At 59.6% G+C, this 12428-nt stretch overlaps 1 protein-coding gene and 1 long non-coding RNA gene across 4 annotated transcripts in view; one reads left to right on the forward strand and one right to left on the reverse strand.

The window, feature by feature from the left end:
• Window positions 1–10392, forward strand: part of LOC106025737 (uncharacterized) — a 19780-nt gene extending 9388 nt beyond the window's left edge. Inside the window, exons 3-5 of one of the 2 annotated variants that reach the window (XR_010042671.1) lie at window positions 6863–6976; window positions 9349–9497; window positions 10028–10391. This is a non-coding gene — a long non-coding RNA (uncharacterized LOC106025737). Of the gene's footprint in view, window positions 1–6862; window positions 6977–9348; window positions 9498–10027 lie in introns of both variants that reach the window. The other variant, XR_010042672.1, reaches the window with a different exon arrangement.
• Blk (BLK proto-oncogene, Src family tyrosine kinase) overlaps window positions 1409–12428 on the reverse strand; it is a 46775-nt gene continuing 35755 nt past the window's right edge. For both annotated transcript variants that reach the window (XM_063234948.1, XM_023561577.2), the window contains 9 exons: window positions 11821–11919; window positions 10837–10940; window positions 6731–6877; window positions 6112–6264; window positions 5332–5511; window positions 4355–4431; window positions 2720–2870; window positions 2200–2331; window positions 1409–1853 (listed from right to left, as the gene is read on the reverse strand). In XM_063234948.1, coding sequence (XP_063091018.1) covers window positions 1648–1853; window positions 2200–2331; window positions 2720–2870; window positions 4355–4431; window positions 5332–5511; window positions 6112–6264; window positions 6731–6877; window positions 10837–10940; window positions 11821–11919 — 1249 coding nt within the window. In that variant the 3' untranslated portion in view covers window positions 1409–1647. The remainder of the gene's footprint in view (window positions 1854–2199; window positions 2332–2719; window positions 2871–4354; window positions 4432–5331; window positions 5512–6111; window positions 6265–6730; window positions 6878–10836; window positions 10941–11820; window positions 11920–12428) is intronic.

A 12428-nucleotide genomic window follows, 5' to 3' on the forward strand; every position in this document is an offset into this window, starting at 1 on the left:
GCAGGAACCCTAGGGCTGATCTAGCTCTGTCCTGAGCCCTGCATTGGCAGGACTCCCTGTTTGATTCCTATGGGCAGGGCTCCCAGGCCTTGGGCCCCCTCCAGGCACCCCACTCTGGGATTCCCTCTTCTGGGGCTGCTGGTGGGGGGCAGTTTAAACTGGGGCTGAGATACGAGTTTTCTGGTTGGGCTCAACAACCACCAATCTGAAAGGCACTTGGGCCCTGGGGTATCCATCAGAGGCACGCAGGTCTTGGGGGCCCCATTGTTGGGAGCAGAAGGGTCCCCTGGCACCTCCATTCTAGCTCCCTGAGCTGGCTGGATCTCCTGACCTAACCCGGGCGACCTCAGACCTCCCCTGCCTGGGTTCCCACAGTGCTGTGCTCCCTGGCACTGCAATCAACACGCCAGGGTTCAAACCCTGGGTCCGCCCAACAGCCAGGAACGAGGCAGGAGGGTGCAGGAACCCAGGTGACCTTCCTCCGCGTAGAAACAGCAGAGCTGAGGAGGCCTGGGTTTCCTGCAGGGTTGTCTCCATCTACTGCAGTGCAAGCTAACAGGATGCACTTCTGGAACTCAGGAGCCCTGCAGAGTGGGCTCCGCACCCCACCCCACAGCCCTGCAGCGCCGATCTGGCCCACACCCCCATCCTGTTACTCCTTAGTGTGTGATGGCTCGCCGTGCCTCAGTTTCCCCCTCTGTACATCAATCTGGTCAGAGGGGTCAAAGCACGAGAAGTGGGTGCCAAGTGGTAAAGGGGGAGGAATGAGCGAGCGCAGCTGCACAGGGGGTTATTCTGGGTGACGCCGTCGTGGTGGATGCACTTGGACAAAACCCACGACCGTGCGGGCATGAAAAGCGCTGCGTGACCACAGATCCCACCAGGGCACCTTCGCAGCCAGCGTGCCATCGGAAGATGGTTAGGAATGGGGAACCTGGGGAGACGGGGGAGGGGACATGGGGGCCCCCGTGCACTCTTGTGTTCATCTCACTGAGAACCTAAACTCCTGGAAAACAAGCAAGAGGAGAGAAAGTCAAAGAGAAGAAGAAAGGGTGGGGAGGGAGACAGGGAGAAGGGAGGGAGGGAAACCTGCCTTCTCACGCCCCTCGTGCCCCTGTCCCGGTCCAATTCAGGCCTCACGTGAGGGTGCGGGTTTCGGAGCCTGGGGCGCGGTCTCCTCCGGGGTGAGCTCCCCTGCAGACACCCCCTCCCCCTGCTCCGGGCTCTGGGTTCTCCTTGCTCCAGAGCCGGCGTTGGTGGGGCGAAGGCGCCACCTGCCGGCCGCGAGGAGCAGCGAAGCCGATGCGCAGGCGCGGGGTGGGAGAGGAGGGTCCGCTGCTCCCCGGCCTGTGACCTTTTCCCGGCCCCCGCGCGCGCGACACTTGGTCCGGGCAGCCACACCGGAGAGCGCAGTCTCGCGGGCTTTATTGCAGTCGTCCCCAAGTCACGGAGGCGCACCTATGGCAGGCCGCCGGGGGCCGATCCTGGTGCGACCAGTGCTGGGCTAAGTCATCGCTCGGTCCTCCCCTCCCACAGAGGAGAAATCGAAGCACAGAGCTACAGGGAGCTGGTCCAGGGCGCACAGGCAGCTGTCGCTTCTGCCCCCTGCTGTCCCCTCCCTGCTCCTCTGAGGTCCAGGCGGTCGCATTAGGGCTGCAGCTCGTACTGGGCCTCGGTGGCTGTATAGAAGTCCTCCAGCACCGACTGCAGGAACTCGAAGGTGGGCCGTTCCTCGGGGCGCCCACGCCAGCACTCGGAGATTACGTCGCGGTAGAGCGCGGGCGGGCACGTGTCGGGGCATGGCATGCGGTAGCCACGCTCCAGGTTGCGGATGACCTCGGGGTTGCTCATGCCTGCGGGATGGGGACAGGCACGGGGAGGGTGGCTCAGCCCGGAGATCACCTGCCTGGCCTTGGCGGGAGATTTATCCCACTACCCATTTTACATTTTTGAGACAGGGTCTAAAACTGCCCAGGCTAAGTTGCCCAGGCTGGGCTTGAACTTGCCATCCTTCTGCCTCAGAGTGCTTCTTCCCAGAGTGCTAGGGTTATAGTTGGGGGCTGCCATGCCTGGCTTATTTATTTTTCATTTATGGAGAAGAGCCAGAAATGAGGCCCTAGATTTCCTCTTGAGTGCGGGGCAGCTCCCGCAGAGAGGACACAGGAGATGGCTACCCACCCACGCCAGGCAGCCACCTACCTGGGTAGGGCACACGCCCATAGGTGATGATTTCCATCAGAAGGACGCCGAAAGACCATACATCTGCTTTGATGCTGAACACCCCAAAGTGGATGGCCTCAGGGGCGGTCCACTTGATGGGGAACTTGGCCCCTGCGGGATGGTCCGAGGCTTAGTGAGGCTGCGCCTGGCCACCCACGACCCACCTCACCCCACTGAGCTGGCCATGACCAATGCAGGCCCTGGGGACAGGGGCCACTCAGCACCCCGTGCAGGGCTTCGTACACCTGGCTGACTTAGCTCACTCTGCAGGGCTTTCCCAGCCTTTGCTGGGCTGCCTGGGCTGGGGGCTCCAGGCCAGATGGGGAGGGGCTGCAGGTCCCTGGCCCCGCCTCCTGCCATGCTGCTGCAGGGAAGGCCAGCGTCTCTCCTCTACTAGCTCTCTTGGGGCTCCCGGGCCTCTTCTCACACTCTCTAAAACAGAGTCTCGGGATGTCCGAGGGCCCTCGGGGAACCGGGAGGAGGCTGGGGTGCTGCTCACCCTCCTGGGCCGTATATTCGCTGTCCACGATGCGGGCCAGGCCAAAGTCCGCGATCTTGCAGCACAGGGCCTCGGACACCAAGATGTTGGCTGCCCGTAGGTCTCGGTGGATGGAATTCATGCGCTCGATGTACGCCATGCCTTCAGCGACCTGCGGGGACCGGGCACATGGTGAAGGGTGTGGGAAGGTGGGAAGATGGCTTCAGCTGGGCGAGCCCCGGAGCTCTGGGTGAGGGAGATGCTTTTCTCAGGGGAGCAGCGCTTCCTGCCCTCTTCCTCCTGGCCCCCTCCATGACCCACCACCCAAAGACAGGGTGGCAGGGGATAGGTATCAAGATGGGCAAGGCTGTCTGCGGGAGGGGGGCAGGAAGGGAGGCTCCCTTCCTGGAATCCCCCAAGTGCAGGAGCTTCTGTCCAGACCACAGAGCAGAGCCAGCTTTCGATGAGGTGACCAGTGGCCGAGGCCCTCACCCGCACGTGCCGTTGGCTGTCACTAGGAGCAGCCACAGACCCAGGCGAGCACTGGAGCTCACCCAAAGGGCCCTCACCTCTGCCCCTCCCCAGCGCATGGGAGCTGCTCTAGTGCCCAGGACATGGAGGCTGTTCACCCACTGATGGCAGGGAACAGAGAGGCATCTTCCTCCGCCGCCCAGGGAAACTCAGTAGGAGTGACACGTGACTGGGTAGCACTGACGGGATCAGACTTGTGTGCGTGTCTGGGAGGGGGCTCAGGACCTGTTCACCTGGGAGCTTCTGTTTTCCTGGGGTCCTCGGCCCAGGGCTAGAGTGCACCACGCTCCTGCTTTGTCCCCAGTGACCCAAACTCTCCCAGGGTTGCAGGGGGAGCAAAAGAGAGAAGGGAGGGTGAGAGAAGGAAAGGAAGAGAGGAGAGGACAGGCGACAGCCTTATCGCTGTGGCGGGGTCTGCCCAGCGCAGTGGGAAAAAGCGAGGTGACCTCACTTCCTGCTCTGATACTCTGGGCAGATCAAGCCTGGCAGGGTGGGAAGGCGTGGGCGTGGGGAGTCCCTGTGCTGTCGGAGTGTGTGTGTGTGCATATGCGTGTGAGTGTGTCACACGCTGACCACAGACCACAGCCTACTTGCTAAGCACTCCAGTTGTTACAGAATCACACACAGGCTGCCAGCTGTGCTTCCTGTGGGTGAGCCCTTGGCTATGTGCCCTGGTCAGCTGCAGTCCCCTCACAGAACCCAGGGACGTCAAGGGCAGGTCCAGGGTGGCCTGCAGGTCCAGCGCCTGGTGGTGGAAGTGGACTCTTTGGAGCGCGCGGCAAAAATGCCTGGCACTGTTGTACGGCTCGAGCTGCCTGATGCTGGGCCTGGCTGGGGCTGCACTGAGACAAGGGCTCCCGGACCCTGGGGGTGCTCAGGTCCTCGATGTCCCCATCACCCGGGACAGGAGCGGTGTGTTCACAGTTCTGCCCTCAGGGAGAGACCTGGTCACACCAGAGAGCCCTCGCCCTCCACCTCCACATGGCTCCACACTCTGCCACCACTGCTTGGGGCCTGACCAGCTGCTCTGCAGCGTGGTCAGCCTGCAGCTCAGAGGAGGACATCCCTCCCTCCCTCCGTCCCTCCCTCACTCCTTCCCTCCCCACCCAGGCTCCCGGCACCAACCTGGGCCGACATGTCTATCAGTCTCTGGAGTGACAGCCTGCTGCCTTCGTCTGTCTTCAGGAAGTCCAGCAGGCACCCTGGGAGACAGGGCGCCCAGCGCGTCAGGAAGGCGGCTGCACTTTGCCCCCACCTCGGAAGTGTCATCCTTCTCTCTGGTGACCAGGCAGTGCCACCTGCTCTGCTGGGCACCTTATGCCCCTCAGCTCTTCCACCTCCATGCTCACTCCCCACCCCCACTGGAGCCCCCCAGGGGGGCTGGCAGCCCACAGGCTGTGTCCCATCAGGGGGCAGAGACCCATCTGTGGTCTCCCCACCAGGGCACTGGGAGCGGGCCCCAGTCTGGCTGTGAGGTTCTGCTCTGTGCCACCCCTATGCATCTGCTTGCTCCCCCACCCTTGTCACCAGAGAGGCTCTGCTGCTGGATCCAGCCCTAGCAAGAGACCAGCAGGGGACAAACGGGGCTTCTCCTAGGGACCAACGAGCTGGGAGGTGTTTACAGGGGTGCAGTGCCCAGCAGTCTGTGATGCCGGCCCTCTGTGTGACAAGTTCCCTCTGTGTCACAGTCACACAAAGGCTCCTTGGGGAGCAATGTGTGACCAGGGACACCAGGAGGATGGGAAGGAGGTTGAAGGCCAAGGCCCAGTGCCAAGCCACTTGCCCCTGAGGACGTATTGTGGGCCTCCGAGCTGGGAGGTGTTCACACAGCTAGAATAGGCCCGTGGCAGGGGAGGGCAGAACTGGAGCTGGAGCCAGCACTGGATGCCCAGTTTTGGCCTTGTCCATGCCCTTTCCCATGGACAATACCCACCAGAAGGGCAGGCTGCGACAGCCATTCTGCCCTGCTGGCTCCTGGCCCCAGTCCCCAGAAATGTCCCACGTTGCTAATCAAGCCCCTATGGAGACCCCCAAGCCTGGACAACCCACTGCAGGCACAGCCTAGGACCCTCTGCACCCCAGACTGGACCCTTGGGCACCACCTCGGGCCATGTACTCGGTGACAATGTAGATGGGCTCCTTGGTGACCACAGCATACAGACGGACCAGCCGCTCGTGCTGCAGGGTCTTCATCAGATTGGCCTCACCCAGGAAGGCTTCGGGGGACATGGTTCCCTCTTTCAAGGTTTTGATGGCCACCTTTACGTTATTTTTGTAATAACCTGCACAGGGAGGAGGGAGGAGGGAGGAGGGAGGAGGAGGAACCGTCAGATGCTTGGAGATGCCCGACCTGAGCTTCTGGCTCTGGTCCCTTTCATGGGACAGGTGGGAGCTGGTAGACACGGCTCTGCAGATGGTAGACGTGGGTTGTACCCTGGGTGAGGTGCAGGCCTGCCTCAGCCTCCTTGGAACCCTGACCCACAAGCCAAGGGGGGTGCCCACAGAGGGGGTGTCCCATTCAAAGGTAACAGTGCCTAGGATGGGGGCAGCACTTTGGCGGGGACCTGGTTGTAGCTCCTGCCAGAGGCAGCTCCAGGTAGTGCCAGGGTCCACCCTGAAGTCGCCCCCCCCAGAGACATGGACCAACCAGGGCCAAAACCAAACATCATGGTTTAGACTCTGGAGCTGAGAGCGCTGGTGGGCGGCCTGGCCACAGGCAGAAGTGGCGAGAAAACACAGCTGGGCTAGCTGGCTCTAGTCCTCCCCAGCACAGCCAGGGTACAGGACCGGCAGCGCTCCGTGCTGCTCTCCCTCTCCAGGCTTCCATGGTCCTCAACTCAAGGCAGGCGTCAGGCCCCTGGCACCCAGACGCCACGACTCACCCATCCAGACCTCGCCGAACTGCCCAGACCCCAGCTTCCGCACCAGCCGGAGGGACTGCCGGGGGATTTCCCACTCGTCCTGGGCCCAGGGGTTCTGCGGAGCCATGGTCGCACAGGGTGCGGTCAGCCTCTGGCACAAGCCGTCTCCTTTTTCTGCATAGAGGAGAAGAGAGGCTGGAGGGCTCCAGGGCAGCCAGAGCTCCCCTGGAAGCCCTGCTGTCCCCAACTGTGTCCCCTCACACCCTGGCTGACTCACACCTGCATACCCATGACCTTTTATGTTGTTTGTTTTGGTTTTGAGACACAATCTTGCTGTGTTGCCCAGGTTGGTGTTAAACTCACCACGATCCTCCTGCTTCAGCCTCCTAGAGTGCTGGGACTACAGGTGTGCACTACCACGCCTATCTGTTCATTTTACATGAAACAGGGCATGCTGCCCGGACCTGCTCCCTTGGAGACCAAAAGTCCTTGTCCAGTGGCCCCACAATGGGCCAGGAGAAGGGTCAGGCCACTGACTTCGAATCTGACTTATGCTGAAAAGTGCCGACCTTTTAGGCTCCATCCCCACCCTGGAGTCCCCCAATCTAGGACTAAACCCCGCCACTGACACCCCTCTTACTGGTATAGTGCTGCACCAGGGCCTGGAGGGAGGGGAAGGTGGTCCGGGGGGAGATGTAGTAACCCCCTTCATCCAGGGATCGGATCTTATAGTGCTTGACCATGTCCCCTTGGGCGGTGACATCCTTCACAGACAGGGAGAAGGACCCTAGAGGGACACAGGAGATGTCAGTGGTCAACAGGCAGCATCATCTGGGCTCTGGAATAAGGCTCCCCAAATGTTGGGCTCCATTTTTGCCACATCCAGGTAAGTTCCCTTTCTTGCATCTTACGCCCACTTTCCTGGGACTGCGACCCCCCCAACTTGGTGCCACCTGACTGTGCTTGGCCCCTAACTCCTCCAAGTGCATCTAGGGACCAGAAGCAGGTGGCACAGTTCTTTGGGACTCTCTGGGGCCTGGCCACCCACCGCCATTGGTCATGGAAATTCGGGGTCGCTGTTGGCCTCAGGGTTTTGTTCACTTTGCTGGCTGTAAAGGTTGGCGACCCCTCCCCAGCTGCCCTGGGCCCACCTGCCAGGAGCGGTTCCACCCTTGTCCGCCAGGGGTCAGGCTTGGACGACGCTTTCTTGGTGGAGGGACGCTTGCTTTTCCCATCCTGGCCTGAGCACAGAGCCACAGACCTGCTGCCCTCTATCTTTTCCTGCCTGCATGATCTCTACCCACTTGCAGAAGGACGCCAAGGGACAGAGTGCCTCACCTTGCTGGGGGACCCCAAGCCCAGCCCCAAGCCCAGCGCTGCAGGCTATTTCCCATCCCGCCCCATCTTGGTGGGGCTGGGGATTTAGCTCAGCGGCATAAGTGCCTGCCTTGCAAGCAAGCAGTCATGAGTTCAATCCCCAGTACTGGTACCGATAAAAAGGAAAAAGACAAGAAAAAAAATTTTGATGCAGCAGTGGCTGCCAGCTCCGAGGATCTTATTCTTGAGGGCTTGCTCACCCTGCTCTTACTGTGGGGGCATCATTGTGCGAACCCCGGGTTCTCACAGTCCTTTCCTTCCCTACTGCATGGTGTGTGAGTGCCTCGAAGCAGGTAGGGGAGCCTGGCCCCCCTCCACGGGGTGGGAGGGGCAGCTGCAGCCCAAGCCTCGTGGCTTCCTCTGAGGTCCCATCCCTGGCTTCCTTGTCCTGCTGGCTTCGGGTTCAAAGAAGTGAGGACACTTCATCCATGTGCCCGGGCTGCCCCAAGCATGTGGCCCTAATTCAGATGCCCTAGCCTGGGAGGATCCCCCTATCTCTGAACTGGGAAACACATCAATAAACAGAAGCCCTGGGGGCCTCTGGGGCAGCAGCTTCTTTGCCTGTCTGGTGTCCTGGGCTGTGGCTTTGGGACGCAGACGGAACTGCAGAGAGCAATGTGCATAGGCAGGTGCGCGCGCGCGCGCGCACGTGTGTATGTGTGTGTGTGTGTGTGTGTGTGTGTGCGCGCATGTGCTATGTGTGGGTATGTGCGCGTGTGCATGTGTGTGTGCAGTTTGTGACAGTACTTGTACCATCTGCACCCCCAGATTTATCAGGCTGGTTCCTGGCATGGACCCCTTTCTGGAATGAGCAAGGACAGGAGATATCCGTGGCCCCTTAGGGGCACCTTAGCAGCAAGCCATAGTTCAGGTGGCGTTTGGGGGGGGGGGGAGAAGCGGTATGGTAGCTAACTCCCGAGTGCAGGGCAGAGTTGAGGACATGGAGGAAAGTGTACTAGCTCTTCGGGCAATGGTTGGAACTACGGGTTGGCTCTGCCAAGACAAGGGCAATGGCAGTGTCCTAACTGTACCTAAAACGCAGATGTGGCCGTACATGCAGGGGTGTGTGTAAGGTGCAACGCGGCTGCTGGTGCCTTTCAGGAAATTCTGCACAGAGCACCCCAGCTTCCTGGGCACCCCTGCCCAGCCTGGCCCTGGCCATGAGGGAGTCCTGCTGCTCTGAAGGCTGTTCTGGGTTACACAGAGCCTCTCTGAGAGTTGGCTCCTCCACAGGGAAGCCAACTTATGTTCCGGTCACTCAGTCTCCCCCTCCCCCTCAATGTCCCCGTTACCATTTCCTCTCCATGAAGCTGAAGCAGGTCCCCTCCTGATGGATGAAGACTAGACACAGGGCCTGGGGAGGCCCTTGGGGAGGCCCTTGCTCACCCAGGCCCACACAGTCCAAAGCTGGTAGAGATTCTGAACCTCTCCCATGACTGGCCACTGACACTCTAGGCCGTGATGCTCTCGGCCTCAGACACGTCACTTCCTATCTCTGGCTCAGTTTCTTCAGCTGTCAGATCGGCACTGGCTTAGTGTCTCACAGGGGCCAGGGTGTACCAGGGCACACACAGGGTAAGGCTCAGAGCAGCTCCTTCTCAGTAGCTTCACTCTGGACCCCATTGTCCCCCACGTCGGCGTGGCTAGACAGGCATTGGGGCAGTTGTGTTCGGTTCTGTGCAGCAATGTCTTGAACTGTCGCCATTCCCAACTCATGGGTGCATCTTTTATGGGGTAAACTGGGCTCTCCATTCCCCAAATTCGCAGGCTGCTGCCCCAAGCCCTGGTCCCTGACTGTGTTTGAAAACAGAGTTGTTACAGAGGTGACTGGGGCAGAGTGAGATCAGGGTGGCTCTGACGCAGAGGAACGGATTTTTACAGGAAGAGGACACACAGACACACAGAGGGTAACCATGGGAGTACATGAGAGGGAGAAGGAGGCACCAAGCCAAGAAGACAGAGTTCAGCAGGACCCAGCTCTGCCGGAGCCTGACCCCGTAGGACATCACCTCTGTTGCTGATGGCACCTGGTTAGTGGTCCTTGTGACGGTAGCCCTTGCTGGCCAATACAGAATCTCATATAGTGAGATTGCATTTGTATCAAGCTCAGAAGCAGACAAACAGGGACGGGGGATGACCCCATTCAGGAGAAGGAGGAAGGATCACCTCTCAGGGGGTGGGTTGGTCAGGGAGGGTCCAGGATGAAGAGGAGGAAGAGGAGGAGGGTCCACAAGTCTCTCTGTCATGGCTAAATATGGGCTCACTTCCTAGTTCTCCTTGATTTACAAAGAGAGACTAAAAAATACAGTAAATAAATTTTTAAATTCTTTCCACCACTAACAGACCCACTGCCAAGACCAACTGGATAAATACGTTCAAAGTGAGGGAGAGTGTTTTAAGTGCCCTGAGGGGAATTAATGGCAGCCTTTTACTGTGGTTCAGTTTTTAAGTTTAAACGTTTGCCCTACTTGTGGGTCACCTGAGTTGATCTCCTTTTTGGAGCAATTCCTAATCAAATAAAGACACTATGGTGTGTGTCTGTATCCATCTCATTCCCTAGATCTATCCCTGCATGGCAGCTTCTGGATCTTTCCTGAAATCAAAGTGACCACATAGAGTGAATGCACCGAATCAGTTCAGGACACAGATGCAGCCAGGACAGCGCCACTAAAGACACTCAAGAAAGAAGACGCCAGAGCTGCTTCAGAAAGCGGCAAGAACTGTGGCATGAGTACACTCAGAGTGCAGGGGAGAATCCTGAGGGGAATCCATGGCGCTGTGCCTTCTACTGTAATAGATTTGTTTTTAATTTGGGCATTCACACATTTTCTACCACGGGCCTCATACAGTTACGCATTCATAATTAACACATGCTTGATGAGTGTTTTTTATTTTACAGCTGAAAGGACATGAAAAAGTTGTGCTGCTTAGCTAAGCGCCAAGGAAAGAGAGAAATGTAGCAACGTTTGTTGAGTGAGTCCCTGAGTCTTGGGAGCTGGGCACGGGCTCCACAGTTCTCCGAATTGCCACCCCTTCTCACACGTGGGCCCAGGCCACTTCCCACACTCATGTCACCCACCAGCCTCTGGCTCAGGTGACCTGTAAGGCTCCTTTCTCCCAAATCCTGTGACTCAAAGCCCCCCTAGGTGCCCATCAGCTGGTTCTTGCCATGCAGCCTGGGTGCTGTGGGGTCTCACTACCTCTGAGACCTGGGAGAAGTGTCCAGCCTGAGTGACTAGACAGTCACAATGTGGATGGCCCTAGAACCAGAGGGGGACCCAGCAGCAGAGGCAGCTGGGGGGTGGGGGGGGAGCTGCCAAGCACTCCCCTAGGAACTGTGGGCAGGTGGGCGCCAGCCAGGCTTCTCACCTTTGGTGGTCTCACTTTCTCTGATGAGGAAGGAGCCGACCTTGTTCAGCGGGGCCAGCAGCTGCCGTTCGGCCTCCTTCCGGCTGATGGACCTGAAGAACCACCTGGAAAACAGCACAGGCAGTGAGGCTCCAGGGGCAGCCAGGCTGCCCGCAGCAGTCCTCAGCTGTCCCTAGGCCCCCAAGCAAGGAAACACTCCTGTCCCCAGGCCAGCCTGGCACCACTGCTCCTCCCCTCCTGTCTCCATCCCTTCCCACTTCCTATTGGTGCCTGAACGTGTGGTTTCCTGAAAGGGGCCATTGCTGGGGTGACCTCTGTTAATCCTGTTCTGCCAGGGTGGACCCAGCCTGCCACCTCCCCAGTGCCACAGCTGCCTCCAGCCACTGTCCAGTGACGGAGATGCTGGGGCTCCTGGGTCCCTGCTCCATGCCCTCGCAGCATGAGTGTTGCAGTGTGGAGGCACCCAGGGTCCAGGTATGGTGGAGGAGCCCAGTTCTACCCCTTGGGACACATTTCCCAGCCTTGCACAGAGCTACTGTGGGCTGCATGCTCCTCGCCTTGGCTCGAATGCATGGGCTTCTCTGGCCTGGTCAAGGCAACTCTTCCTTGGGGGTGCGAAGGTGGCCATAGGGGTGCTGGAAAGCTGGACCTGAGAATCCCTCTGACCCTGGGTCCCATCCTTGGAGGCTGTGAGGGGTGCCCCAGGCCTGTCTGTGAGCTCTGGAGGCCACTGGCCCCCGGAGGTAGGTCTGTCAAGGGAGCCGTCAAAGGGCCACTATTGTTGCTATGAGAAGAGCAGTGTCCTTGGCATCACACAGTGGCACAGACGTCGCCTGGAACCAGGGGTGACCCCTTTCCAGCACTTCAACCCCCACCCCTCTCTGGTTCCCTGCTGGAGTCTCAAGGCCCCCACCACATAGCAGCCTGCAGGGCAGAGGCAGTGGCCGCCCCTTGGCTTAAGCGGGCCTCTGTTTGTCCACCTACTTTTCCACTTCCAGGGTCTCCACAGGGGCCACGAAGTTGCTGGGCACGTAGCCCTCTCTTCCGGTGATGAGTGATTTGGCCAACCACCAGTCCCCAGTCCTGAGGGGGAGGGAGACAGGCATAGGAGACTGGGCCCTGGCCTCCCTGGGCTGCCCCAGGCCTGCGATCACTAACAGAGGGGCCGGTTGGCCAGTGGGACAGAGCCCAGGGAAAAAAGGGAAGAATGTGTCCAGATGCACTGCTGCCAAATGGGACTTCAGAGAGTGACCTGAGGCTGGCCTGGGCAAACAGACTGGGGGCTGTGACAAAGGCGGGGGGGGGGGACCCAGGAAGAGCCAGAGCCTTCGTATGTTCCGCCTGAAGCCATGGTGGAGTCGCAGGGGCGCAGTCAGGCCCTTGGCTCCGTGGGAAGAGTGGGCCACAGCTCTCAGAGAGCAAGGGCTGCGGGGTCTCTGAGAAAAATACAGAAGGAGACACTGGCACAGTGATCCAGGTGGCACAGGTCTTGGAGGGACACGAGTGTGTGTACACAGAGTTCAGAGCTCTCAAGGGAGGACCACCCCCAAGGAGCGCAGAGTAGGTGATGCTGGAGGGGTTTTGGGGGAGCA

This window comes from Cavia porcellus, unplaced genomic scaffold (genome assembly GCF_034190915.1).
Source record: "Cavia porcellus strain 051 isolate PalLab524CR breed Dunkin Hartley unplaced genomic scaffold, mCavPor4.1 scaffold_24, whole genome shotgun sequence".
In the NCBI taxonomy this organism is placed as follows: Eukaryota; Metazoa; Chordata; class Mammalia; order Rodentia; family Caviidae; genus Cavia; species Cavia porcellus.